This window comes from Aethalodelphis obliquidens, unplaced genomic scaffold, assembly GCF_003676395.1.
Source record: "Aethalodelphis obliquidens isolate GAN/ISIS:26980383/991018 unplaced genomic scaffold, ASM367639v1 scaffold2, whole genome shotgun sequence".
Classification (NCBI taxonomy): Eukaryota; Metazoa; Chordata; class Mammalia; order Artiodactyla; family Delphinidae; genus Aethalodelphis; species Aethalodelphis obliquidens.
The window spans coordinates 63,489,255-63,515,296 of NW_020837946.1; the positions used below are offsets into that span (position 1 = coordinate 63,489,255).

Consider the following 26,042-nt stretch of genomic DNA (forward strand, 5'->3'; position numbering starts at 1 on the left):
TCCTCCCTCCCAGTTTTTTATTATGAAAAATTTAAAGCATACAGAAAAGGTGCAAAAATTGTACAGTGTTTGCTTCTACAACAACACTGAGATTCAGCAATTATTCACATTTCCCATATCTGCTGTCCCTATTTACCCACATTTTATTTGCTGAACAGTTTGAAAATAAGTAACAGACGTAATACCTCAGCTTGCATTCCCTCCAAATACAGACACGTTCCTACGTAACCACAATGCTTTTCCACAAAGTAAATGAACAGTAATTTCCTAAAATTGTCCTATACCTAGCACACTCACCTATCTCTATCTTTAAATGTCTCTTGCAGCCTCTCCCCGTCCGGTTCAAATCAGGACTCAGGAGAGGGGCATGTGTTGCGTTTGGTTGTATGTTCCTTTAAGTCTGTTTTAATCGAGAACAGTCCCCTCACGTCTCCCTTTTTCTTCTATGACACCGACTTTTTGAAGAGATCAGACCAGTTGTCTTGCTGACTGTCCTATCCTCTAGGTATATGTGATTCTTCCTGCATGGCTGCGGGAACTATTGATGAAAGAAGCTGTTCTTTATGGAAGAGTGCCAGTTATTAAACGTAGAAGGAATGAGAGAAGTAGAAAATCAGTGTTCTGCCACCTCCAGTGAAATAATTATTTAAGGCAAAGATGCTAAAACCATCAGGTGAAAGTTTCTCCGGAACAGGATATTCATATCGTGGCAATGTATTATCCAACAGAATACTTGCCAGTTGCAGTGGCGAAAACTTACCTTTACTGTGGAGAGATCTTGGGCCTGGGGACCACGCGGTTAAACTTAGCATCCCTCCCGCTGAAATAACCTATCATTATGTGCCTCCCCCATGCTGCAGTAAGATGTGTGTCATCTATGACGTGTTCTTCCCCCAAATGCTTGTGTCAACCTAGCCAAGCCTTCAGACCCAACTTGCATTTTATGGGAAATACAGTACAGAGAAACAAGTTAAGTGACACCACGAGGAAACAATCAGACCAATCCATAATGCTTTAAAATGAATTTGCATTCTGTTAATCACCATTCTATTAATTACCTTCCCCTGAAAAACAATAGTCCATGGACACTTGAGACCGGGTTACTCGGTGGCCAGACAGAGCTCGTACACATGCTGCGTGGTCCCCTTGCAGAAACTTCTGTTCTTGGGGAATCATAGAACACTGTGGACACAGTTTCTTCGATAGGGTCATATCGCAGCTTGTACTGCTTCTTAATAAATACAGGGATTCAGCTCACAGACGTGTCAGTCTGCCACCTTTTAGAAACACTGAATTCACTTAGTGAAGTGTAAGGATGAAGGATGGAAGATCGATCATGCCCCAGGTATTTCACTTGCAGGAGTTTATGTAGAGGAGGAGTTTTGCAGTAGAGGCGTCTGGAAGGAACTGGAAAATTGGCACCATTTAATTCGGTGCCCGCTTATGAGTAATTTAGTCTGTGGCTTTGCTATTCCTTAAACTGGTCTTCCAGAAAGACTCTAGGATTAACTTGTTTCGTCAAGGCAGTGTCTTTATTGAGCGGTCATTGTTTCAACTCTAATTTATTATTGATCTTTCAGGCCCACAGCAGCAGAACTTTTAAAATGCAAATTCTTCCAGAAAGCCAAGGTAACATGCTTAAAAACCCAAGTAAATCTGCTATTTTGAAATCACTGTGAATTTCAGTGTCTTGTATTTGATGTTAAACTGTTGGGAATATTTGTTTTGCAGAACAGAGAGTACCTGATTGAGAAGCTGCTTACAAGAACACCAGACATAGCCCAAAGAGCCAAAAAGGTAAGTGCTATGAGCCCTCCTGCCGCAGTGGGAGCTGCTCCCCATCCAGGGAAATGGAGCCTACAGAAAAATAGGAAAACGATTTCACATACTCCGGATATGTTATGTAGAGGTTATCTGACCAGCGATTACTCAGACAACTGAGCCTTTTGGTTATCTCAGCCTGCTGCTGTGTGTTTGGGTGTGAAGCTCAAATGACTTCAACTTTTCACTTATCAGCCTGTTTAAGGAAGGTCAGAGGGGAGGGGCTTGTGTTGAGGCTTAAACACTGGAGAGGTAAAATATCTTTGAATATCTTTTGGGGCTGGGGGGGGGGATTTTTTTTTTTTTTTTTTGCGGTATGCGGGCCTCTCACCGCTGTGGCCTCTCCCGTTGCGGAGGCTCCGGACGCGCGCAGCCCCAGCGGCCATGGCTTACGGGCCCAGCTGCTCCGCAGCATGTGGGATCCTCCCGGACCGGGGCACGAACCCGCGTCCCCTGCATCGGCAGGCGGACTCTCAACCACTGCGCCACCAGGGAAGCCCAAAACTTTTGTTTTTAACGGTTATTTTAAATATCTGTGGGATATAGGTTCTTTCCTCATAAAAGACCCATGTATTTTTTTGTAGTCTACGCTGTGTGAACTAAATTATGCTAATAATTACCTGAAAAACTTTGCATTCTAGTATTTAGATTTTTTTTAAGTGGTATGTATGTGTGAGTGTATTTATTTATGTGTTTTTACCCAGAGTTTTATTATTTGTTATTACAGATTTCATCATGGTATGAAACCTAACAAAATTTAACCTCTGGTTTGGTTTGGTTTAGTTTGATTTGAAAATTATATTAGATATTTATAATTTAACATATTGACGTAGTCAACAGATTTAGAAAGAGGAAGCTTCTTTGTTTTTTGTTTTCCTTTTTACAATTAATAGTTACAGGGAAAGGTGATATGAATCTGAGTTGTCTGCTCTGTAAATAAAATTGACAAAGAAATAGGCGTGAGAGATTGCATCTCATCATGCCTAGGTGTGGGTAACTTGGACTGTTAACTTCCAGACATTGCCCTTTCGAAAACATTGGATATGGAACACATTTAGCTGATGCTTTAGAATTGCTTTAAATAGATTTTAAAATAGACTTCAAGAAATGACCCATTCTTTGTGGGTATCGAGCCCCTCTCCTGGACCTGCAGAATCCTTTGGAGTGGGCTGGTTCCCGGGCTGTGGGCCTGGGCCAGGAATGGGGGATTGCTGTGCTGACTGCGCAGCCCTGAGCCACAGTAGGCCTCTGGACAGCTCAGAGGGAAAAGTGAACCTCTAGCGATGGTCCAGCAGAGTGGCACATCCCACGGGGCAGCGCGGAGAAGCTGAAGCTTCAGTTTGAGGCAACAGAAAGTCAAAGTGCCCAACCGAGTGCGAGGGCTCCATCCAGAGGGCTGAAGGAGGTGCCTGGAGCACTTCTCTGGGGTGTCGGAGTCTAGCAATGGGGCCTTTTGATCAGATAACGAAAACGCCAACCAGAGTTGAAGAAAGCTGTTAAGAAAGCCATTCATTTGGACAGTATGTGTCCCCAAAGGACATTGTTTTTGGTTTCCCTCTGATCTCATCCTGTCGCTGTTTCCCGGGAGGAACTTTCCCAGGCCTGCATCCTTCCCAGAGCTCCAACCTCACACCTTCAGCCCCCTGTGCAGTGTTTGCAAACTGTGTGTCTTCCCTCCCAAACCTCATCTCCCTGTGCTGTCTGCTGCTTTCTGAGCCACCCGACCTCAGAGCTCGGGGATGGTTTTTAGGCCTCCTTCTTTGTCTTCCCCATCTAAACCCACTCCAAGTCCTCTCCACATTTCCCTCTGCAACGTTGCTTGGAATGTTTCCTCCTGTTTTTTTTTGTTTGTTTGTTTTTCTTTTTGTTTTTTGCTGTGTGCGGGCCTCTCACTTCTGTGGCCTCTCCCGTCACAGAGCACAGGCTCTGGACGCGCAGGCTCAGCGGCCATGGCTCACGGGTCCAGCCGCTCCGCAGCATGTAGGATCTTCCCGGACCGGGGCACGAACCCGTGTCCCCTGCATCGGCAGGCGGACTCTCAACCACTGCGCCACCAGGGAAGCCCCCTCCTGTTTCTAATTGAACCTTTACAGTGGATTTCTAACTACTCTCCTCCCCCACCCCATTCCTCCTTAGACACTAGTGCAAGACTAACTTTCTAATCGTGGCGCTTAATTGCTCAAAAGTGGTTGCCAAAATTAAACAAAAACAAAAGGAAATAAATGGGGAAAAAAAAAAGGTTCCTATCAAATAAAGTCCAAGCCCCTTAGCCTTGAATTCATGACACCATTTCAACTTCCCGGCTTATGCAGTTGACCCTTGAACAACCTGCCAACCCTCTGCACAGTCAAAAATCAGAGAACAGTTTATAGTCGGCCCTCTGTATGTGTGGTTCCTCTGTATCTGCGGATTCAATGAATTGTGGGTTGTGTTGTACTGTAGTATTTACTATTGAAAAAAACCCATGTGTAAATGGACTTGTGCTCTCCAAACCCGTGTTGTTCAAGGGTCAACTATATTCTAAACTCCAGTGAAACTTGAACCGTCTATAGTTCTTACTACATAACCCATACTTTCCTTTGAGATTCCATCAATGAGGAATCTGTTCAGGCTCTCACTTTGTTTTCTTTCCTTTTTTTTTTTTTAAATTTAGATTATTTATTACATATTAGTGTGTTGTGCATTCCAGATTCCATTTTGCACGAATCTTAAACCATAAGCAGCCGGAGTTTCGGGAATTATGATTTTCCAAGCATGTCTTCTGTCCTTTTACTAGCTCCTCAGGGATTGTTTTGTCATCCATCCCTTCAAATGGAAAATGGCCACACATCTGAGAGTCACACAAAGGAGGAAAGGGAGAATATAAATTAGTTCTTTAACCATCTTAGTAGAGAAGACAGGGGCCCATAATAATGCTCTTCTGGCTCTCCAGCTTCATTAAGTTGGCTGTTTTCCTGTCATAATTCTCATTTTAAAGTGCACTTTGGTTATCAGCTATACTCTACTCCTTGCCAGTAGGTTCCGTGGCAGGTACACCGTCCTGGTCAGCATCAGTCAGTGTGTGTCTTGTTCATAGTAAGTGCCCACAAAATGTCTGCTGACTCAATGAACACATGCTTCAGTGGACCAAGGAAAGATCATTTGAAACGCTGTGTGTCTATCACTTGAACCCCCCAAGTGCTTGGCATATACTTGTTCCTAGGCTTCCTGTTAATAATAGGCAGACTGCCCTCATTCCCCTGGACTCGTGATGTTGATAAGCAACCATACTTTCCTTGTTTGAAACTCCTCATTTGGGCTTACTGGCCACTAGGAAGTAAATATTATTTTAATTGCCATGTGCGTTGAAAACCTTTGTGGCGCTATGTCTTTGCTTGTCTTAGGTCCTTACGGTGTTTAGGTAAATTTAATTTAAAAGTTGATACAGGGGAGTCCTCAGTGTTATTTGTGTTATTCACCCTTGGACTTGTCTTGATTGGCACCTGCTCAGCTGTCTCCTTTCCTGTTTGCTGTGGTGCCCACTAGTTGATGGTGCTCTAGTTTCTTGGTGGGCATTTGTTCCTTAGACGATAACTGTCGATGTTGGTCCCTTGACTTTGGTCACCTCAATTTGTTGTTTTTAAAACAGGAACAGACAGTTCATTGATACTCCAGTGTTGACGTGACAGCTGGGCCTGTTGACCAAGCTCAGGACATTTAGGCAACCATGTTGATTTGAAATTTGTTGTCATAAACCATAGTCTCTGCTTCTCCTCCTTTATGGTAATCAGTATTAAGAGCTATTTTTCAGTAACATGAATAACTCTCATATTTAAGAGGGAGAAGGACTGGTATTGTAGCTGCTCTCAGGAGGGCCTATGGAGCCCGTCAACGTGGTCTTTTGGTGTGACAGAGACAGAGGCTTATTGTATTCATGTTTGCCCAGGATGTGAAGCATTAGTTGAGAGCCACATAATTCCATGTGGGTATGTGATCTTCCCTGCATCCACAATGACTCCTGTAAATCAGGAAAAAAATATTAAAAAATAGAAACAGGCCAGTGTGGCTTCTCTGGTAATTTAGTGACATAAAATGATTTTTTTTGGATGTATTAATTGCAGAAATCAGGGATATTTGTGGGTTTTTTTGTTTCTTTTCTTTTGAAGGTAGCGTATTTGGTCCATTCTGGGTTCTTTTGCTAAAAGGTAGTGTTGTTTAGGGATCATCTTAATTTTCTTTTGCCTTGATTTTTCTGACTGTGAAATAGAAATTCTGTCTGACCCTAGGAATGTGATAAAGGGTAATGGGAGATTTGATGTTTCTGGACCTCAGCACACTCTGTAACTTGTAAATGAGAGAGTGCTAATAATGACCCGTGAGAACAGGGTGAAGTGCAGCTGTATAACTTCTTTTCAACTTTTCGCTTATCCTTGTGCATGAGAAGAAAAGGCTTCATAGCCATTAGTCCTTCTCATGTGGCTTTTTAGCGGCCTGTCTCCAGCCATCTTTTGAGGTTTGAAAGCTTGACCGCGAGGTGTTCCACCATTTACGCTACTGGAATCACTGGGTGGAGAAGGTGTAAGTCATTCTGTTAGAATCAAATGCAGATTCTTCAGGCTGTGTGCACTTTCTGTAGGAACATCTAAGTGTCCGAGTTGGCTGATGTCTCTGTTTTACGTTAGCAAAATGAACCTTGAGTCACCACACTCACACTCATATCATATACTTTTCTGTGGCTAAAACCCATCGATGCAGGGCAGGGCAGGGGCAAAGGGATGTCTAAATGCCAACTGCTTAGCCAAACGTGTATTGGCCAGAGAAGGGATGAGGTGGGGAAACGTAATACACAGTGTATCTTTTTATTATGGTGGTCTGTGTTTTCATGGGAAGTGGAGTCACTGGAGGATTTTTGGTTTGAATTTTCTTAATTATGAAATTGAGAAGTTAGGAACAGTTAGTGATTATCAGAAGGAGGAAAGGGGTATTGCGTCACTGCTACATTTGGGCGGAACCACTGTGAGTTGGAAAAACTAGGGTGGTATTTGTGGGTACCAGAATTTCTTATATCAGTCTCTAAGATTGCTTTCATATTAAGGACGCAAGGCTGTTGGTTCTTTTTTTTTTGTGGTACGCGGGCCTCTCACTGTTGTGGCCCCTCCCGCCGTGGAGCACAGGCTCTGGACGCGCAGGCTCAGCGGCCATGGCTCACGGGCCCTGTCGCTCCGCAGCATGTGGCATCCTCCCGGACCGGGGCACGAACCCGTGTCCCCGGCATTGGCAGGCGGACTCTCAACCACTGTGCCACCAGGGAAGCCCTGTTGGTTCCTTTTGATCCTTCTGTGTGTGTGCTTAGGAATCAGTAGGTAGGAATATTACAATTCACATTTATTTAATACTTGACATGCATTGATAACTTCTACTGTTTTTACTTTTTGTTTTGAAATAATTTCAGACTTATAAAAATGATACCAAAATAGTACAAACATTTCCGTATATATTTTTTCTCACTCTTTTTTTTGGAATGTTTCAAAACTATAGACATGATGGCCATTATCTTTAAATATACTTCAGTGTGTATCTTCCTAAAACAAGGACATTCTCTAACATAACAGTATAATTGTCAAAATCAGGAGATTAACAGTGACAGGATTAATTTTCAGATCTGATACCAATTTTGCCAATTTTGCCATTGGTCATTTACCTGGTCCAGGATCCAATCCAGAATCATGTGGTTGTTATGTCTCCTTTAGTCTCCTTTAATCTGGAATAGTCTTTCTTTTCCTTTTACAACTGTGACACTTTTGAAGAGTACAGGACAGTTATTTTATAGACTGTCCCTCAGTTTGGGTTTGTCTGATATTTCTTTACGATTAGATTCAGTGTATGCATTTTTGACGGGAATATCTAGGAAGTGATGCCACGTTCCTCTTGGCATATCATGTTGATTTAGTCCTTTACTGGTGATGTTGGCACACGCGGAAGGAGGTATCTGCCAGCTTCTTCACTGTAAACACAATTACCTCTAATAGGAAGAATTCATTAATGTTACATTCCTTCTTTATATTAAACATTAAAAAGTAAAGTGAATGTCCTGGGTCATTAGTCTTTTTTCAAGGAAACATATCTGCTTGGTGTCATTATGGTTGTGCATTCATAGGATGTTAATGATAGGATTTCCATGATTTCTGAGCAGTCTTGCAGACAAGGAACCCTTTGCTAGCGTGTGATGTTCAGATTGAGGTGGGAGGTGGCAATGATGCTGCTCCAGTCTGCACCGGGTCTGGAAGCAGAAACAGCTGGATTTGTGTCCGTTGTTGGGTGAGCTGCCTAATCTTTCTGATCCTAATCTGTCAAATGGAGCCAAGGACCAGGACGTTGTGCTGCCCTGGGGGTGAGAGATGATCTGCCCAGGGAGTCTGGTGCTGTGTTTGACTCATAGCCGGTGCTCAGTCCAACAGTGGATGCCGTGACTATCATGTAAATAAGGAGAATAATTTTTGCGGGTATAGGAGACAGGCATTTTAGAAATATGTAGTGAAACAGGGAGTGAGGAAAGCGGCCTGGTAGCGGGCAGGTGGGGATGGGTGATGTGGGTGTTTCTCTATTGCTGTTGCTTTGGGTGGAATGGAGTAAGAGCCCATGGAAGCCTACAGAAAGAAGGAAAGAATGACGCTCGTTATTTCATCACCATTGCCTATTCACCTGTCTTCGCGTGTTCTTTTCTGCCCTATCAAAGTACTGACAGTGGGCAAGGGCCAGGGTGTTCCCTCTCTGTAGCAATCCCCTCTACTGGGTGAAGTGCAGGATGTGTGTTTGTAAGGAGCCTAAGAATAGTAAGAATTAAATGCACACAGAGCTGTTATCCTTTCACAGCTTTTAGATTGCTTTCGTATATGCTTCCTTATTTATTTTAAACAACTGTGCTCCAAGACAGGTAGGGCAGGTATTAGTATTATTATTATTTTAAAATCTATTTATTTATTTATGGCTGTGTTGGGTCTTCGTTGCTGCGCACGGGCTTTCTCTAGTTGTGGGGTGCGGGGGCTACTCTTCGTTGCGGTGCACAGGCTTCTCATGGCGGTGGCTTCTCTTGTTGCGGAGCACGGGCTCTAGGTGCACAGGCTTCAGTAGTTGCAGCACACAAGCTCAGTGGTTGTGGCTCGCAGGCTCTAGAGCAGAGGCTCAGTAGTTGTGGCTCACGGGCTTAGTTGCTCCGCGGCCTGTGGGATCTTCCCGAACCAGAGCTCGAACCCATTTCCCCTGCATTGGCAGACAGATTCTTAACCACTGCACCACCAGAGAAGCCCCAGTTTTTGTAACCTGTTTCACTGCTGCTTGGGGCACCAACTGCTGCTGTTTCTGTTTCTGCTGCTGCTGTAACAGCTGCTACCATTACAACCACTGCTACCAGTAGTGGACATTGAGGTGCAGACAGATAAAGGACACAGTCCAGCCAGTGAAACTCACCTTTCAGTGGGGGACACAGTGCATCACAAGACCTGGAAAATTGAAAGAGTAGCAGAGAATAAATACTTTAGGATATGGGCATAGAATATGTACTACAGGAATGGAAAGGGTCATGGAGCTGGTCAATGGGGGCACCTGGGGAGGGGAGAGAGGGAAACTCATACTTACTGTGGGCCTTCATGCACATGCAAAACACTTGGTTTACATCTATCTCATTACTGAAGACTTATAATAATCAATGAAGTCCTAAGTAATAGGACAGAGGATATCACATGTTAGATTATTAAGACGGGTTAAGAAAAAGCTATGGGGCTTCCCTGGTGGCGCAGTGGTTGAGAGTGCGCCTGCCGATGTAGGGGACACGGGTTCGTGCCCTGGTCTGGGAAGATCCCACGTGCCACGGAGTGGCTAGGCCCGTGAGCCATGGCCACTGAGCCTGCGCGTCTGGAGCCTGTGCTCCGCAACGGGAGAGGCCACAACAGTGAGAGGCCTGTGTACAAAAAAAAATAAAATAAAAAATAAGAAAAAGCTATGAATATTTTGAAATCTGAATAGAAAAGAGCAACCAGGATCATAAATGTCTCCTGGTTTGCAATCCTTCAATTTGCAGGCCTGAAAATTGAGACCTAGGGTGGTTGGGCCCCGACCAAGGTCATGCTGTCATGTAGTGGCTGAATCCGAAGCGAGCCTCCCAGTTTGCTATCATTTAGTCTCTTCCTTTTAGTCGATAAAGAGGGAAAATGACTGAATTTTTGCAAACTTGCTCTGTTTTTCCCTCCTGGAATCTTATAATTAATTTATAAGATATTGAAGGTTATATATTATCAAGAAACCAGAGAAGAAATTAGGTGATGTCAAATGCTTGATGGGTGGATTTTTAGTTTTGTTTCAAGTCTGCCCAGTAGAGGGCAGCAATGGCTTTTAATTCTCTGTGGTTGTGGAACGGGAGCTGAGCAAAAGTTTCCAGCTTGGTTGAAGGTCTCAGGTTCGGTTGGAGTAGAAGGATCCAAAGTATGTTAGGCCCCTACTGAACTACTAGGTACTAGCACCAAGTACTAGGCACCTCAGTCAGTTGGGGTGTTTGTTTGTTTTACTGGGCAGGAGGTTGAAGGGTGATGGTTTAAGTACTTCTTGTTATTACCAATTTCAGTTTTTTTTTTTTTTTTTTTTTTGCAGTATGGGGGCCTCTCACTGCTGTGGCCCCTCCCGCCGTGGAGCACAGGCTCCAGAGGCGCAGGCTCAGCGGCCATGGCTCATGGGCCCAGCCGCTCCGCAGCATGTGGGATCTTCCCGGACCAGGGCACGAACCCACGTCCCCTGCATCAGCAGGCGGACTCTCAACCACTGTGCCACCAGGGAAGCCCACCAATTTCATTTTAAATTACACTTTCTATGAACATATCACAGTAACCTAACATTTATGTTTTACATAGTTCATGTCAGAAAGAAAAATCTCAGTGTTGAAGATATGATTTGAGAGCTTCCAGTATTTTGTGGTCAAACTAATACCGTTCTGGGTGGTGGCAGAAAGTTCCAGAAGGTTCAGTGGTCCTTGCAGTCCTCCTCAGAGCCAGTAAAATAGGGAAGGAGAGAGTCAAAGTGTATATACCTGTGAAGCAGAAGTGAACAGAACTCTGTACCCGTCACCAGGTATGTTATGCGTTTAACAGAAACACTCCTGATGATCCAAGTAGGCCCGAGGGTGCGTGTCCTCTTATTGCTTTGTGTTTCTTTTCCGCTTCCTCTTGTTTAAAAACAGCTCTATGTGCTTGGGACTGTATCTTATTGAGGAACTCACATGCTCACAGGGGAGAGGACTAGGGTGGTTGGGGATGTTAGTTTTCCTATTTTAGAGCTGAGAGAACAGTTGGCCAGAGGTTAACATTATTGGTTTAACTGAACAGGTGTTCCCAGAGGGTAAGCTCATTGATGTGTTTGCTATTTTTAAAATTTTAAATGCATTGCTTTTCATCAGTTTAGCGTGCAGAGTTCATAAAGTGATTTTGGTCACTAGGGGGCGCTATCAGAATAGTTCATTTACTCAGTCTCTGTGGACAGGAATTGCTTCCTCGTCTATAAAAACCCTTGCAGCTGTGGATGTCTTCCTTTTGCTCTATGCCTGCTGTAAGGAACTTGAGTGGTGTTTGTGCTGGGGGTGAATTAGGCAGAGGGGAGGATAGAGGAAAGAGCAAGGGGGAAAAAGCATCATAAATCACTTTCAATTCAGTTGGTGAATTGAATTTAAAAATGCGTATATTCTGGGTAAGTGGCCTCTTTCTGGTGGCATTTGACTTAGAGCAGAAAGGATCCTCTCTGGAAATTGTGATTTGCTAATTCTGGCGGCCCAATTTAGGACGAATGTCTGTATTTTCAGGTTGAGGTATCTTTTTTTTTTTTGCGGTACGCGGGCCTCTCACTATTGTGGCCTCTCCCGTTGCGGAGCACAGGCTCCGGATGCGCAGGCTCAGCGGCCATGGCCCACGGGTCCAGCCGCTCCGCGGCATGTGGGATCTTCCCAGACCGGGGCACGAACCCGTGTCCCCTGCTTTGGCGGGCGGACTCCCAACCACTGCCACCATCAGGGAAGCCCTGAGGTATCTTTTAAAGATACCAACTGCTTAAGAGAATGTTTTAAACTTTTGCAGATCTCGGAGATCCACTTTTGGAAATTTAAAAATAATGACATACATTCTGAAAATATTGTGAGAGATAGTGTTTGTACAGCTTAGTTTGTAGAGAACTGATTGTTTTCTGTTACTGGAAATGAATAGGCAGAGTCAGTGGCCTTATTTCCCATCCAGCTGGATGTTTGAGACCTGTGTGTTCAAGTGCATTATGTGCTTCATTTTTGCCTTTGGGAAATTTGCTAACTTTTTCCCAAGCTTGTGTGCATCACCTAACTTTTGGAAACTTAACTGGCATGTGTGTGCTAGGAGAGTGGGCCCTGACTGTCTGCCCATCCGGTATTCACTGAGCATCACTGTTAGCATACAAAGTACTGACTGTCGTTAAGGTGGCTTGTCTTTATTCAGCTTCATAGCTCGCTCTAATGCTAGCATACCATGTTTCTTAAAAGTAAATAAACCACGAAGAATGGAAAGGAATTTGTCTATGGTTGCAGAAAAACTAGGATAAAAACTTAGCAGATGCCTTTTTGATCTTGTCAAAACCGTAATATGATTGATTGTTCCTTCTCCCTGGTTTAAAACCAGTCAGTGGCCTCTTGTCAATTACAGGGTAAGGTTCAAGTTCCTGCCGCTGATAGATTAAGGTCCATGTCACTTGCAGGATAAGGACCACGCAAAGCTCCTGTGATCTGTGTTTGGGCCTCGTCTCCAGCCTTTCATTCATCCACTTGCCACCTCACCCTGGACACACTCCTGTAGAATTACTGATTCTGCTTTCCTACCAATACACTCCTGAAATCCCATGCGTGTTCTCCATGAAGGTGCACGTACTGGTCCCTCTGTTTTGGCTTCTCCCTGAGCTTGTAGCTTTCCAATGCTAGCGCCTCTTCAGTGGAGCTTCCTTGTACCATAGCCCGAGCCCTGCACCCCAGACGGTTCATCCGTCCTTCTTTCCTGCTGCTTCTGAAGCTCAGGCATAATTCCGTTGTTGCACGTTACACCGTTGGTAGTTTATTTCCTCGCACTTTTGCCCTCTGTACCAGACTGTGAGCTCCTTGGGTGTAGGAATGGTGTCTTGTTATCCCCCATGTGCCCAGTACCCAGCACAGTGTCTTGGTCAATCAATAAGTACCTCTGGAATTGAAGTTCAGCGAGCAGGGCTGTGAAGTTATGATGACAACTTATGTAGGGGTTGACGTGAGAGCACGAGGGGAGGCAAAGCAAATCTGCTTTTAGTTGTAACGGAGAATTGCTAAGATGTTTTTCGGTTGGTGCTGTGTTCTTGTATTTCAGGTCTAAGACTCAGAGTTTCTCTGATCCCAGGTTTAAAATCCTTTGTTATCTCCAACTTGCTAAGAGTTTTGGGTGAGCCAATTAATTTTATTCACCTTTGCCGCCTTACAAAATAGAATGGTTAGATTTTATTATCTAACAATTGGGCATTATCCACTTTGGATTACTTGGCAGCAAAAATTTTGTCCCTAGCATTCAGCATGTTTCTATGTTGTCATTTTCTTCACCCAGCCAGTATGCATATAAGTTTTCCTGTTACCTGAAGCCACATCTAATTAGGAATATATTTCTAAACTAGATTTAAATTAGTTTTCAGTACTCTCTCATTTTGGGTTACCTGTTACTTATCTCTTCATTTAGGGGAAATAATTTAAACTTAACGTTTATATCAAGATCCTGTAAATCTTTAAAACACGTATGACATTTTGGAGAAGGGAAGGATAGAAGAGACAGAAAATAATGGAACTTTTGTACATAATTCAGAAAGGAAGAACTCCATGCCAACGGAAGAAACGCGGATGTTTTGCCCTATTTCCTAGCTACATTATGGTCATTGTGGAAATGTGTTGAGGCCAGCAGAGGGCGTGGTACACATGCCTGAAAATCATGTGTGGTGGGGTAGAGGACTCTGCCCGTTTTATGTTGATCAGATTTGACTGACATAATAGAGGTATGTGGCTCTGTTTTTTAAAAAAAAAAACGGAAGTATTTTTAAAAATTTCTTTTACTTTGAAATTCAGTAGCTTTAAAACAAATTAAAATTCAAGAGGCCCAGTTAAGATTGCACTTCGTTAGAGGATTTTCTAAGCTTCCCATAAAATTAGTCTCACAAATTCAAATACTGATTTAGAAGGGTGTATAATAACTTTGTAATTTGTTTCTCACATATAGACATACAGAAAGGCAAAGAGCCTTATATTACAACTTACAAAGCAATAACAGAGCTAAGAGATTCAAACAACGGCCCTTAATTTAACCCAAATTTAAAAGACCATTTCAAATTGTTTTGGTTGTTGTACAGCCAGCCTGTTGGCTGATTGTAATTGAATTGGGGAGGAACTGGGAAGGTCCTGTTTTATCCAGATGGGAAAGATCCCTTAGGGGATAAGGACAAAGTTCTGAGGGGGTGGGCTTTCTCTGTGACTTTTTGGAAAGCAAAAGGAGGTAGAGGAAGGAGAGAAAGGAAGAGGAAAATGAGAATCCAAGCCTGGAAAGAGGCGGAACAGGCCTGGAGAGAGGGAGAGGCACATGATCAGGAAGCTGGGATGCACAGAAGTCTGTGACTGAAAGTTATGGCCAAGCTCAGGCTCTGCGACAGGCCCCAGCCTGACCGTGGCTCTACCACTCACTCATGGCATATTCTTGAGCACCAGCTGAACTCTCTGTGCCTCATCTGTGAAATGCAGACTTCCCATTGACCTTCTGGGGTGAAAACCAGAATCCTTAATCAGGCCTCTAGGGCTTGGCATGGTTTAGTCCCTTCCCCACCCTTAGGACTTCTCTCACACTCTCTACCCAGTTTTCCATGTGCCCAGTGGCCCAAGGCTATTACAGGTGCTGCTTTCCCGTGTGTTCGGAAGGGTCAGCCCCTCCATCTTCATCAGACCTCAATTTCAGCTTAGTCGTTTCTCCAGAAAACAAAATTGGAATCATGCTGTATTTACTGGTCTATGATCTACCTGCATTTTCATTTAAAATATCTGTGGACATTTTTTGTGTCAACAAACATAGATTTACATGATGACTTCGTTTTTCTTTTTTTATTAGCAAAAGAGAATAGTTCTTTCTTTTTATTGAAGTATAGTTGATTTACAATATTATATGTTTCAAGTGTGTAGCAACGTGATTCAGATACTTACATATATATATTTCAATTATTTTCCACAAATAGATTTTTTTTTGAATTTTATTTTATTTATTTTTTTATACAGCACGTTCTTATTAGTCATCAGTTGTATACACATCAGTGTATACATGTCAATCCCAATCTCCCAATTCATCACACCACCACCACCACCAACTCCCGCCACTTTCCCCCCTTGGTGTCCATACGTTTGTTCTCTACATCTGTGTATCAATTTCTGCCCTGCAAACCGGTTCATCTGTACCATTTTTCTAGTTTCCACATATATGCATTAATCTGCAATATTTGTTTTTCTCTTTCTGACTTATTTCACTCTGTATGACAGTCTCTAGATTCATCCACGTCTCTACAAATGACCCAATTTCGTTCTTTTTATGGCTGAGTAATATTCCATTCTGTGTATGTACCACATCTTCTTTATCCATTCGTTTACGGCCATTTAGGTTGCTTCCATGATCTGGTTATTGTAAATAGTGCTGCAGTGAACATTGGGGTGCATGTGTCTTTTTGAATTATGGTTTTCTCTGGGTATATGCCCAGTAGTGGGATTGCTGGGTCATATGGTAATTCTAGTTTTAGTTTTTTAAGAAACCTCTGTACTGTTCTCCATAGTGGCTGTATCAATTTACATTCCCACCAACAGTGCACGAGGATTCCCTTTTCTCCACACCCACTCCAGCATTTGTTGTTTGTAGATTTTCTGATTATGCCCATTCTGACTGGTATGAGGTGACACCTCATTGTAGTTTTGATTTGCATTTCTCTAATAATTAGTGATGTGGAGCAGCTTTTCATGTGCTTCTTGGCCACCTGTATATCCTCCTTGGAGAAATGTCTATTTAGGTCTTCTGCCCATTTTTGGATTGGGTTCTTTGTTTTTTTTAATATTGAGCTGCATGAGCTGTTTATATATTTTGGAGATTAATCCTTTGTCCGTTGATTCGTTTGCAAATATTTTCTCCCATTCTGAGGGTTGTCTGTTCGTCTTGTATGTAGTTTCATTTGCTTTGCAAAAGCTTTTAAGTTTCACTAGGTCCCATTTGTTTATTTTGGTTTTATTTCCATTACTGTAGGAGGTGGATCAAAAAAGATCTTGCTGTGATTTATGTAAAAGAGTGTTCTTCCTGTGTTTTCCTCTAAAGAGTTTTATAGTGTCCAGTCTCACATTTAGGTCTCTAATCCATTTGGAGTTTATTTTTGTGTATGGTGTTAGGGAGTGTTCTAATTTCATTCTTTGACATGTAGCTGTCCAGTTTTCCCAGCACCACTTATTGAAGAGACTGTCTTTTCTCCATCGTATATCCTTGCCTCCTTTGTCATAGATTAGTTGACCATAGGGGCGTGGGTTTATATCTGGGCTTTCTATCCTGTTCCATTGATCTATATGTCTGTTTTTGTGCCAGTATCATATTGTCTTGATTACTGTAGCTTTGTAGTATAGTCTGAAGTCAGGGAGTCTGATTCCTCCAGCTCCATTTTTTTCCCTCAAGACTGCTTTGGCTATTCTGGGTCTTTTGTGTCTCCATACAAATTTTAAGGTTTTTTGTTCTAGTTCTGTAAAAATTGCCATTGGTAAATTGATAGGGATTGCATTGAATGTGTAGATTGCTTTGGGTAGTATAGTCATTTTCTCAATATTGATTCTTCCAATCCAAAAACATGGTATGTCTCTCCATCTGTTTGTATCATCTTTAACTTCCTTCATCAGTGTCTTATAGTTTTTTGCATACAGGTCTTTTGTCTCCTTAGGTAGGTTTATTCCTAGGTATTTTATTCTTTTTGTTGCAATGGTAAATGGCAATGTTTCTTAATTTCTCTTTCAGATTTTTCATCATTAGTGTATAGGAATGCAAGAGATTTCTGTGCATTAATTTTCTATCCTGCAACTTTACCAAATTCATTGATTAGCTCTAGTAGTTTTCTGGTGGCATCTTTAGGATTCTGTATGTATAGTATCATGTCATCTGCAAACAGTGACAGTTTTACTTCTTTTCCAATTTGTATTTCTTCTCTGATTGCCATGGCTAGGACTTCCAAAACTATGTTGAATAATAGTGGTGAACATGGACATCCTCGTCCTGTTCCTGATCTTAGAGGAAATGCTTTCAGTTTTTCACCATTGAGAATGATGTTTCCTGTGGGTTTGTCATATATGGCCTTTATTATGTTGAGGTAGCTTCCCTCTATGCCCTCTTTCTGGAGAGTTTTTATCATAAATCGGTTTTGAATTTTGTCAGAAGCTTATTCTGCATGTATTGAGATGATCATATGGTTTATATTCTTCAGTTTGTTAATATGGTGTATCACAGTGATTGATTTGCATATACTGAAGAATCCTTGCATCCCTGGGATAAATCCCACTTGATCATGGTGTTTGATCCTTTTAATGTGTTGTTGGATTCTGTTTGCTAGTATTTTGTTGAGGATTTTTGCTTCTATATTCATCAGTGATATTGGTCTGGAATTTTCTTTTTTTATAGTATCTTTCTCTGTTTTTGGTATCATGGCGGTGGTGGCCTTGTAGAATGAGTTTGGGAGTGTTCTTTCCTCTGGAAGTTTTTGGAAGAGTTTGAGAAGGATGGGTGTTAGCTCTTCTCTAAATGTTTGATAGAATTCACCTGTGAAGCCATCTGGTTCTCGACTTTTGTTTGTTAGAAGATTTTTTTTTTTTTTTTTTTTTGTGGTATGCGGGCCTCTCACTGTTGTGGCCTCTCCCGTTGTGGAGCACAGGCTCCGGACGCGCAGGCTCAGCGGCCATGGCTCACGGGCCCACCCGCTCCGCGGCATGTGGGATCTTCCCGGACCGGGGCACGAACCCGTGTCCCCTGCATCGGCAGGCGGACTCTCAACCACTGCGCCACCAGGGAAGCCCTGTTAGAAGATTTTTAATTACAGTTTCCATTTCATTACTTGTGATTACACAATCATTTTTAATGTCTGTACAATATTCTAGTGTAAGAATGACTACAGTTAATAATAAGTTATTTCTTGATGGACAGTTAGATTGTTTCCAATTTTTAAATTTTATTTTTTTTGAGAATTTGTTGCATTCTTTTTTTATTTTTATATATTGTTTTTGTTTGTTTTCTTCATATGTTTCTTTTTTTAAATTTTTATTTTAAATTGGAGTATAATTGCTTTACAGTGTTGTGTTAGTTTCTGCTGTACAGTGAAGTGCATCAGCTACATATATATATATCCCCTCCCTCTTGGGCCTCCCTCCCACCCCCTCCCATCCTACCCATCTAGGTTGTCACAGAGCACCAAGCTTAGCTTCCCATGCTTTATAGCATGTTCACACCAGCTATCTATTTTATGCATGGTAGTGTATATATGTCCTAATCTCCCAGTTCGTCCCTCCCTCCCCTTCCCTGCCGTGTCCACATGTCCATTTTCTGTCTGTCTATATTCCTGCCCTGCAAATAGGTTCATCTGTGCCATTTTTTCTAGATTCCACATACATGCGTTAAGAAGCGATATTTATTTTTCTCTTTCTGACTTACCTCACTTAGTATGATCATCTCCAGTTGCATCCATGTTGCTGCAAATGGCATTATTTCAAAATTTTTTATGGCTCAGTTATATTCCATTGTATCTATGTAGCACATTCTCTTTATCCATTCATCTGTTGTTGGACATTTAGGTTTTTTCCATGTCCTGGCTATTGTAAATAGTGCTGCACTGAACACTGGGGTACATGTGTCCTTTAGAATTATGGTTTTCTCAGGGTATATGCCCAGTAGTGGGATTGCTGGGTCAAATGATAGTTCTATTTTTAGTTTTTTAAGGAACCTCCATACTGTTCTCCACAGTGGCTGTATCAATTTACTTTCCCACCAACAGTGCAAGAGGATTCCCTTTTCTCCACACCCTCTCCAGCATTTATTGTTTATAGATCTTTTGCTACTGGCCATTTTGACTGGTGTGAGATGATACCTCATTGTAGTTTTGATTTGCATTTCTCTAGTAGTTAGTGATGTTAAGCATCCTCTCATGTGCCCCTTGACCATCTCTAAGTCCTTGGAGAGATGTCTGTTTAGGTTTTCTGCCCATTTTTTGATTGGGTTGTTTGTTTTTTTTGCTATTGAGCTCCACGAGCTGTTTGTATATTTTGGAGATTAATCCTTTGTCTGTTGCTTCGTTTGCAAATATTTTCCCACATTCTGAGGGTTGTCTTTTTGTCTTGTTTATGGTTTCCTTTGCTACTCCAAAGCTTTTAAGTTTAATTAGGTCCCATTTGTTTATTTTTGCTTTTATTTTCATTACTCTGGGCGGTGGGCCAGAAAAGATCTTGCTGTGTTTTATGTCAAAGAGTGTTTTTCCTATGTTTTCGTCTAAGAGTTTTATAGTGTCCGGTCTTACATTTAGGTCTTTAATCCATTTGGAGTTTATTTTTGTGTGTGGAGTTACGTAGTATTCTAAATTCATTCTTTTACATGTAGCTGCCCAGTTTTCCCAGCATCACTTTTTTTTTCCTTAACATCTTTATTGGAGTATAATTGCTTTACAATGGTGTGTTAGTTTCTGCTGTATGACAAAGTGAATCAGCTATACATATACATACATCCCCATATCCCCTCCCTCTTGCGTCTCCCTCCCACCCTCCCTATCCCACCCGTCTAGGTGGTCACAAAGCACCGAGCTGATCTCCCTGTGCTATGTGGCTGCTTCCCACTAGCTATCTATTTTACATTTGGTAGTGTATATGCGTCCATGCCACTCTCTCACTTAGTCCCAGCTTACCCATTCGCCACCACGTCCTCAAGTCCATTCTCTATGTCTGCGTCTTTATTCCTGTCCTGCCCCTAGATTCTTCAGGACTTTTTTTTTTAGTTTCCATATATATGTGTTAGCATATGGTATTTGTTTTCCTTAATGACTTACTTCACTCTGTATGACAGTCTCTAGGTCTGTCCACGCCTTTGCAAATTACCCAATTTCGTTCTTTTTTATGGCTGTGTAGTATTCCAGTGAATACATGTGACAAATCTACTTTAACCATTCCTCTGTTGATGAACCTTTAGGTTGTTTCCATGTCTTGGCTATTGTAAATAGTGCTGAAACGAACATAGGGGTGCAAATGTCTTTTTGAATTATAGTTTTCTTAGTTTATGTGCCCAGGAGTGGGATTGCTGGGTCATATGGTAATTCTATTTTCAGTTTTTTAAGGAACCTCCATACTGTTCTCCATAGTGGCTATAGCAATTTACATTCTCACCAGCAGCCAGCACCACTTATTGAAGAGGCTGTCTTTTCTCCATTGTATGTTCTTGCCTCCTTTCTCATCAGTTAGGTGACTGTATGTGCGTGGGTTTATCTTTGGGCTTTCTATCCTGTTCCAGTGATCTATATTTTTGTTTTTGTGCCAGTACCATACTGTCTTGATTACTATAGCTTTGTAGTATAGTGAAGTCCGGGAGTCTGATTCCTCCAGCTCCGTTTTTTCCCCTCAAGACTTCTTTGGCTATTTGGGTTTTTTTGTGTTTCCCTACAAATTGTAAAATTTTTTGTTCTAATTCTGTGAAGAATGCCATTGGTAATTTGATAGGGATTGCATTGCATCTGTAGATGGCTTTGGGTAGTAGAGTGATTTTCGCTGTATTGATTCTTCCAATCCAGGAATATGGTATATTCTTCCATCTGTTTATGTCATCTTGGATTTCTTTTATTAGTGTTTTATAGTTTTCTGAGTACAGGACTTTTGCCTCCTTAGGTAAGTTTATTCCTAGGTATTTTATTGTTTTTGTTGCAATGGTAAATGGGATTGTTTCCTTAATTTTCACAAATCACTAAAATTAGAAATGAAAAAGGAGAAATTACAACTGACACCGCAGAAATACAAAGGATCGTAAGAGACTACTACCAGCAACTATATGGCAGTAAAATGGGCAGCCTTGAAGAAACGGAGAATTTCTTGGAAAGGTACAATTTTCCAAGACTGAACCAGGGAGAATTAGAAAATATAAACAGACCTATCACAGATAATGGAATTGAAACTGTAATTAAAAATCTTCCCGGACCAGATGGCTTCACAGGGAAATTCTATCAAACATTTAGAGAAGAGCCAGCATCCATCCTTCTCAAACTATTTCAAAAAATTGCATAGGAGGAACACTCCCATGTTCGTTCTACGAGGCTACCATCACCCTGATACCAAAACCAGACATCGATATCACAAAAAACAAAAATTACGGACCAGTGTCACTGATGAACATACATGCAAAAATCTTCAACAAAAGGCTAGCAAATAGAATCCAACATATGAAAAGAATCATATACCATGATCAAGTGGGTTTTGTCCCAGGAATGCAAGGATTCTTCAATATATGCAAATCAATCAATGTGATATACCGTATTAACAAATTAGGGAGTAAAAACCGTATGATCATCTCAATAGATGCAGAAAAAGCTTTTGACAAAATTCACCACCCATTTATGATAAAAACTCTCCAGAAAGTGGGCATAGTGGGAACCTACCTTAATATAATAAAGGCCATATATTACAAACCCACAGCAAAATCATTCTTAGTGGTGAAAAACTGAAAGCATTTGCAATAAGATTAGGAATAAGACAAGGATGTCCACTCTCACCACTATTATTCAACATAGTTTTGGAAGTTCTAGCCATGACAGTCAGAGAAGAAAAAGAAAAGGAATACACATTGGAAAAGAAGAAGTAAAACTGTCACTGTTTGCAGATGACATGATACTATACATAGAGAATCCTAAAGATGCCATCGGAAAACTACTAGAGGTAGTCAATGAATTTTGTAAAGTTACAGGATACAAAATTAAGGCACAGAAATCTGTTGTATTCCTATACACTAAAAACGAAAGATCAGAAAGAAATTAAGGAAACAATCCCTGTTTCCAGTTTTTTTAAGTTGTTCACCATACCGGAATGAGCATCATTGTATGTGCATTATTGCAAACAGTGTTACCTATTTTGTTAGGGTATGTTCCTTGGGATGGAATAGCTTGGTCAGCTTGGTCAAAGAGTGGATGCCTTATAATTATTGATGTCCCTTGGCTTAGTCATGTCTAAAATGGGAGGCCTTGTATTTCAGATCTTTCCCTGAGTCTCAGGTCTCTCATCTGTGAATAATATATTACACACACACACACACACGCACACACAGACGCTTAGCCCAGTGCCTGGCATTTGATATTTAATATTATTACTTATGTATTTTTGGTATTGAAATGTTTTCCACGTACATTTATTTTATTTCACTCTCTCTTAGATCTGCAGTCAGCTATTTTGTAGAGAGTATTGGAGGGCTTCTAGCAATTTTGCAACCTTGAGACATTCACTAACTTTAGGAGAGATTAGAATGTACCATGTACTAAAAGCTGATCGATAGAGAGCCTATTATGGAGGTCCCAGCTTGGGGTCCTAAAGTCTTAAGGCCATTAAAGGTATTTTAGAGAGTGCCATTGGTGGTGAAAAAGCATGACAAGCCCTATTCTTCTGCGGCTTGTTTTTGGATAAGGAATTATTTTCAATGTTAGGACTGGGCCTGAGTGTACAGTTTACGAGGTGTTTTTGCCCATTATTCTGTCACTGTGATCTCGTCTGTCCAGAACAAACAAATGACAAAGCAGCTGCCAGCCTGTGCGTAACGATCAAACCATTTTCATGATCCCTTGGTTTATGGTGTTAGTGTGCTCATTATGAGGTCTGATGTCAGTCATTTGTGCTGCACAAGGTGTTGGTCATGCCCAGCATCTACATTCAAAGGGTGGTACTACACAGTTTGGGTACTGAGCTTTTCCTGTTTTTTTGTTTTTGTTTTTGTTTGCTTTTGTTGTATACCAGTGTTCTGGTTCAGAACCAATTACAGCTTTTAAAATTGTAAAATTGTAAACCCCATTTAAAAAAAAATCATTGTGTGCCATGTTTTAAGTAAAGTTAACCTTGAGATTATACTTCCCCTCAACTGCCCTTTGGCTGGCTTTGAACCTTGGGGGTGTCACCCAGCTTCTCTGAGCCTCGATTTTCTCACCTTCCCGAACTCCGAGGGTTTTGTAAAGTTTCAGTGTGACAGTTTATATCAAATGCTTTTGCAGCATCTGTAACATAACAGGGATTCATAACTGCCTTTGCCTTATCTCCCTTTCCTCATTGTGCATCAGGGAAGGTTTTGTAAGGAAGGAGAGTGTTATTTAAGTGAGCAGGAAGAAGTATTTAAATGTCATGTGAGGATTGTTTTTTATTTTGTCAAGGAAATTAAAGTCTAAGATTAGTGAATTTCATCCCTCTCCTTCCTTCCCTCTTCCTGTCTCTGTAGAGGCCCAGCCGCTAACCCTTGTTCTTCAAATAAAACTATTCTCCTCCTTCTGCCAACACACACAGTCTTACTAGTTTCCTTGAGGACTTCAAATTATTGAAGTTTAGCTAGAACTCTTATTATTTATTCTTGTTTTAATATTAAGATTTCTAGTTTCTTCATTTACTTATGAAGACTTAAGTTATACTTAGAAAGGTTCCCTATTTAATGCATTTTTAACAACTATAATGAGTTTATCTGTTAGAACGAAGTTATAAAGTTTTGTGAAATAAATGATGTCTAATCCAGCCCCTCCACCACTGATGTTTTCTGTAATTGAATGTTACTTCCGTGGGACCATCCTGCTTTTCTCTTATTTACCACCTCCAGAGATGTTCTCCTGTCCTTTTTCTTTACAGAAGCTTAATAGCTAGTTGTTCTGAAACTTCCTGTGTAGACACCCAGGTCCCTTAACCAGATATCCACATTCTTAGGTCTGGGGCCATTACCCAGGATGCTGCATTTTTCATAAGCCTGTCAGTTGATAGTTATACAAGGGATCGAGACAAACCTGGTCTGTCTCCAGGTTTGGAAGGAAATTATATTGCTAAGCACACTTTACAAAAAGTTAATAGTCCTGGTACAAAGCTGCTGGGCTAGAGATAAGAAGGCCCCTCTTCTGCAGAGCAGTATCAATCCGCAGAATGGGGAAACAGTGCCAAGAGGAGCCGGAACCAAGATGCAGGAGTAGAAGGACGTGCTTTCACTCCCTCTTGTGAGAACACCAAAATCAGAACCATCTGCTGGACAGTCATCGACAGGAAGACACTGGAACTCACAGTAAAAGATACCCCACATACAAAGACAAAGGAGAAGCCGCAATGAGATGGTAGGAGGGGCGCAATCACAATAAAATCAATTCCCATAACTGCTGGGTGGGTGACTCACAAATTGGAGAACACTTATACCACAAAAGTCCACCCACTGGAGTGAAGGTTCTGAGCCCCACATCAAGCTTCCCAACGTTGGGCTCTGGCAACGGGAGGAGGAATTCCTAGAGAATCAGACTCTGAAGGCTAGCGGAATTTGATTGCAGGACTTCTACAGGACTGGGGGAAAGAGAGACTCCACTCTTGAAGGGCACACACAAAGTAGTGTGCACATTGGGACCCAGGGGAAGGAGCGGTGACCCCAGGGGATACTGAACGAGAGCTACCTGCTAGTGTTGGAGGGTCTCCTGCAGAGATGGGGGTGTGTCTGTGGCTCACCGTGGGGACAAGGACACTGGCAGCAGAAGTTCTGGTAACTACTCCTTGGCGTGAGCCCTCCCAGAGTCTGCCATTAGCCCCACCAAAGAGCCCACCCAGGTAGGCTCCAGTGTTGGGCTGCCTCAGGCCAAACAACCAACAGGGAGGGAACCCAGCCCCACCCATCAGCAGTTAAGCGGATTAAAGTTTTACTGAGCTCTGCCCACCGCCAGTCCTCCCATCAGGAAACCTGAACAAACCTTAGATAGCCTCATCCACCAGAGGACAGAGAGCAGAAGCAAGAAGAAATACAATCGTGCAGCCTGTGAAACAAAAACCACAATCACAGAAAGATAGACAAGATGAAAAGGCAGAGGGCTATATACCAGATGAAGGAAAAAGATAAAACCCCAGAAAAACAACTAAATGAAGTAGAGATAGGCAACCTTCCAGAAAAAGAATTCAGAATAATGATAGTGAAGATGATCCAGGACCTCAAAAAAGAATGCAGGCAAAGATCGAGAAGATGCAAGAAATGTTTAACAAAGATCTAGAAGAATTAAAGAACAAACAAACAGAGATGAACAATACAATGACTGAAATGAAAAATACACTTTTAGTTGAAAATCAATAGCTGAATAACCTGAGGCAGAAGAACAGATAAGTGACCTGGAAGACACAATGGTGGAATTCACTGCCACGGAACAGAATAAAGAAAACAGAATGAAAAGAAATGAATACAGCATAAGAGACCTCTGGGACAACATTAAACTCAACAACATTCGCATTATAGGGATCTCAGAAGGAGAAGAGAGAGAGGAAGGACAAGACGAAATATTGCAGAGATTATAGTCGACAACTTCCCTAACATGGGAAAGGAAATAACCACCCAGTCCAGCAAGCGAAGCGAGTCCCATAGAGGATAAACCCAAGGAGAAACATGCCGAGACACATAGTAATCAAATTGACAAAAATTAAAGACAAAGAAAAATTATTGAAAGCAGCAAGGGAAAAATGACAAATAACATACAAGGGAAGTCCCATAAGGTTAACAGCTGATTTCTCAGCAGAAACTACAAGCCAGAGGGGAGTGGCATGATATACTTAAAGTGATGAAAGGGAAGAACCTACAACCAAGATTACTCTACCCGGCAAGGATCTCATTCAGATTCGATGGAGAAATCAAAAGCTTTACAGAAGAGCAAAAGCTAAGAGAATTCAGCACCACCAAACCAGCTCTACAACAAATGGTAAAGGAACTTCTCTAAGTGGGAAACACAAGAGAAGAAAAGGACCTGCAAAAGCAAACCCAAAACAATTAAGAAAATGGTCATAGGAACATACATATCAATAATTACCTTAAATGTAAATGGATTAAATGCTCCAACCAAAAGACACAGGCTTGCTGAATGGATACAAAAACATGACCCATTTATATGCTGTCTACAGGAGACCCACTTCAGACCTAGGGACA

General features: G+C 41.7%; 1 protein-coding gene across 5 annotated transcripts in view; it reads left to right on the forward strand.

Moving 5' to 3' along the window:
* The window catches only part of STK39 (serine/threonine kinase 39), a 476,424-nt gene that overhangs the window by 284,836 nt on the left and 165,546 nt on the right, over positions 1-26,042 (forward strand). For all 5 annotated transcript variants that reach the window (XM_027129207.1, XM_027129213.1, XM_027129185.1 and 2 more), the window contains 2 exons: positions 1,581-1,629; positions 1,732-1,797. In XM_027129207.1, the coding sequence (XP_026985008.1) occupies positions 1,581-1,629; positions 1,732-1,797 (115 nt within the window). The remainder of the gene's footprint in view (positions 1-1,580; positions 1,630-1,731; positions 1,798-26,042) is intronic.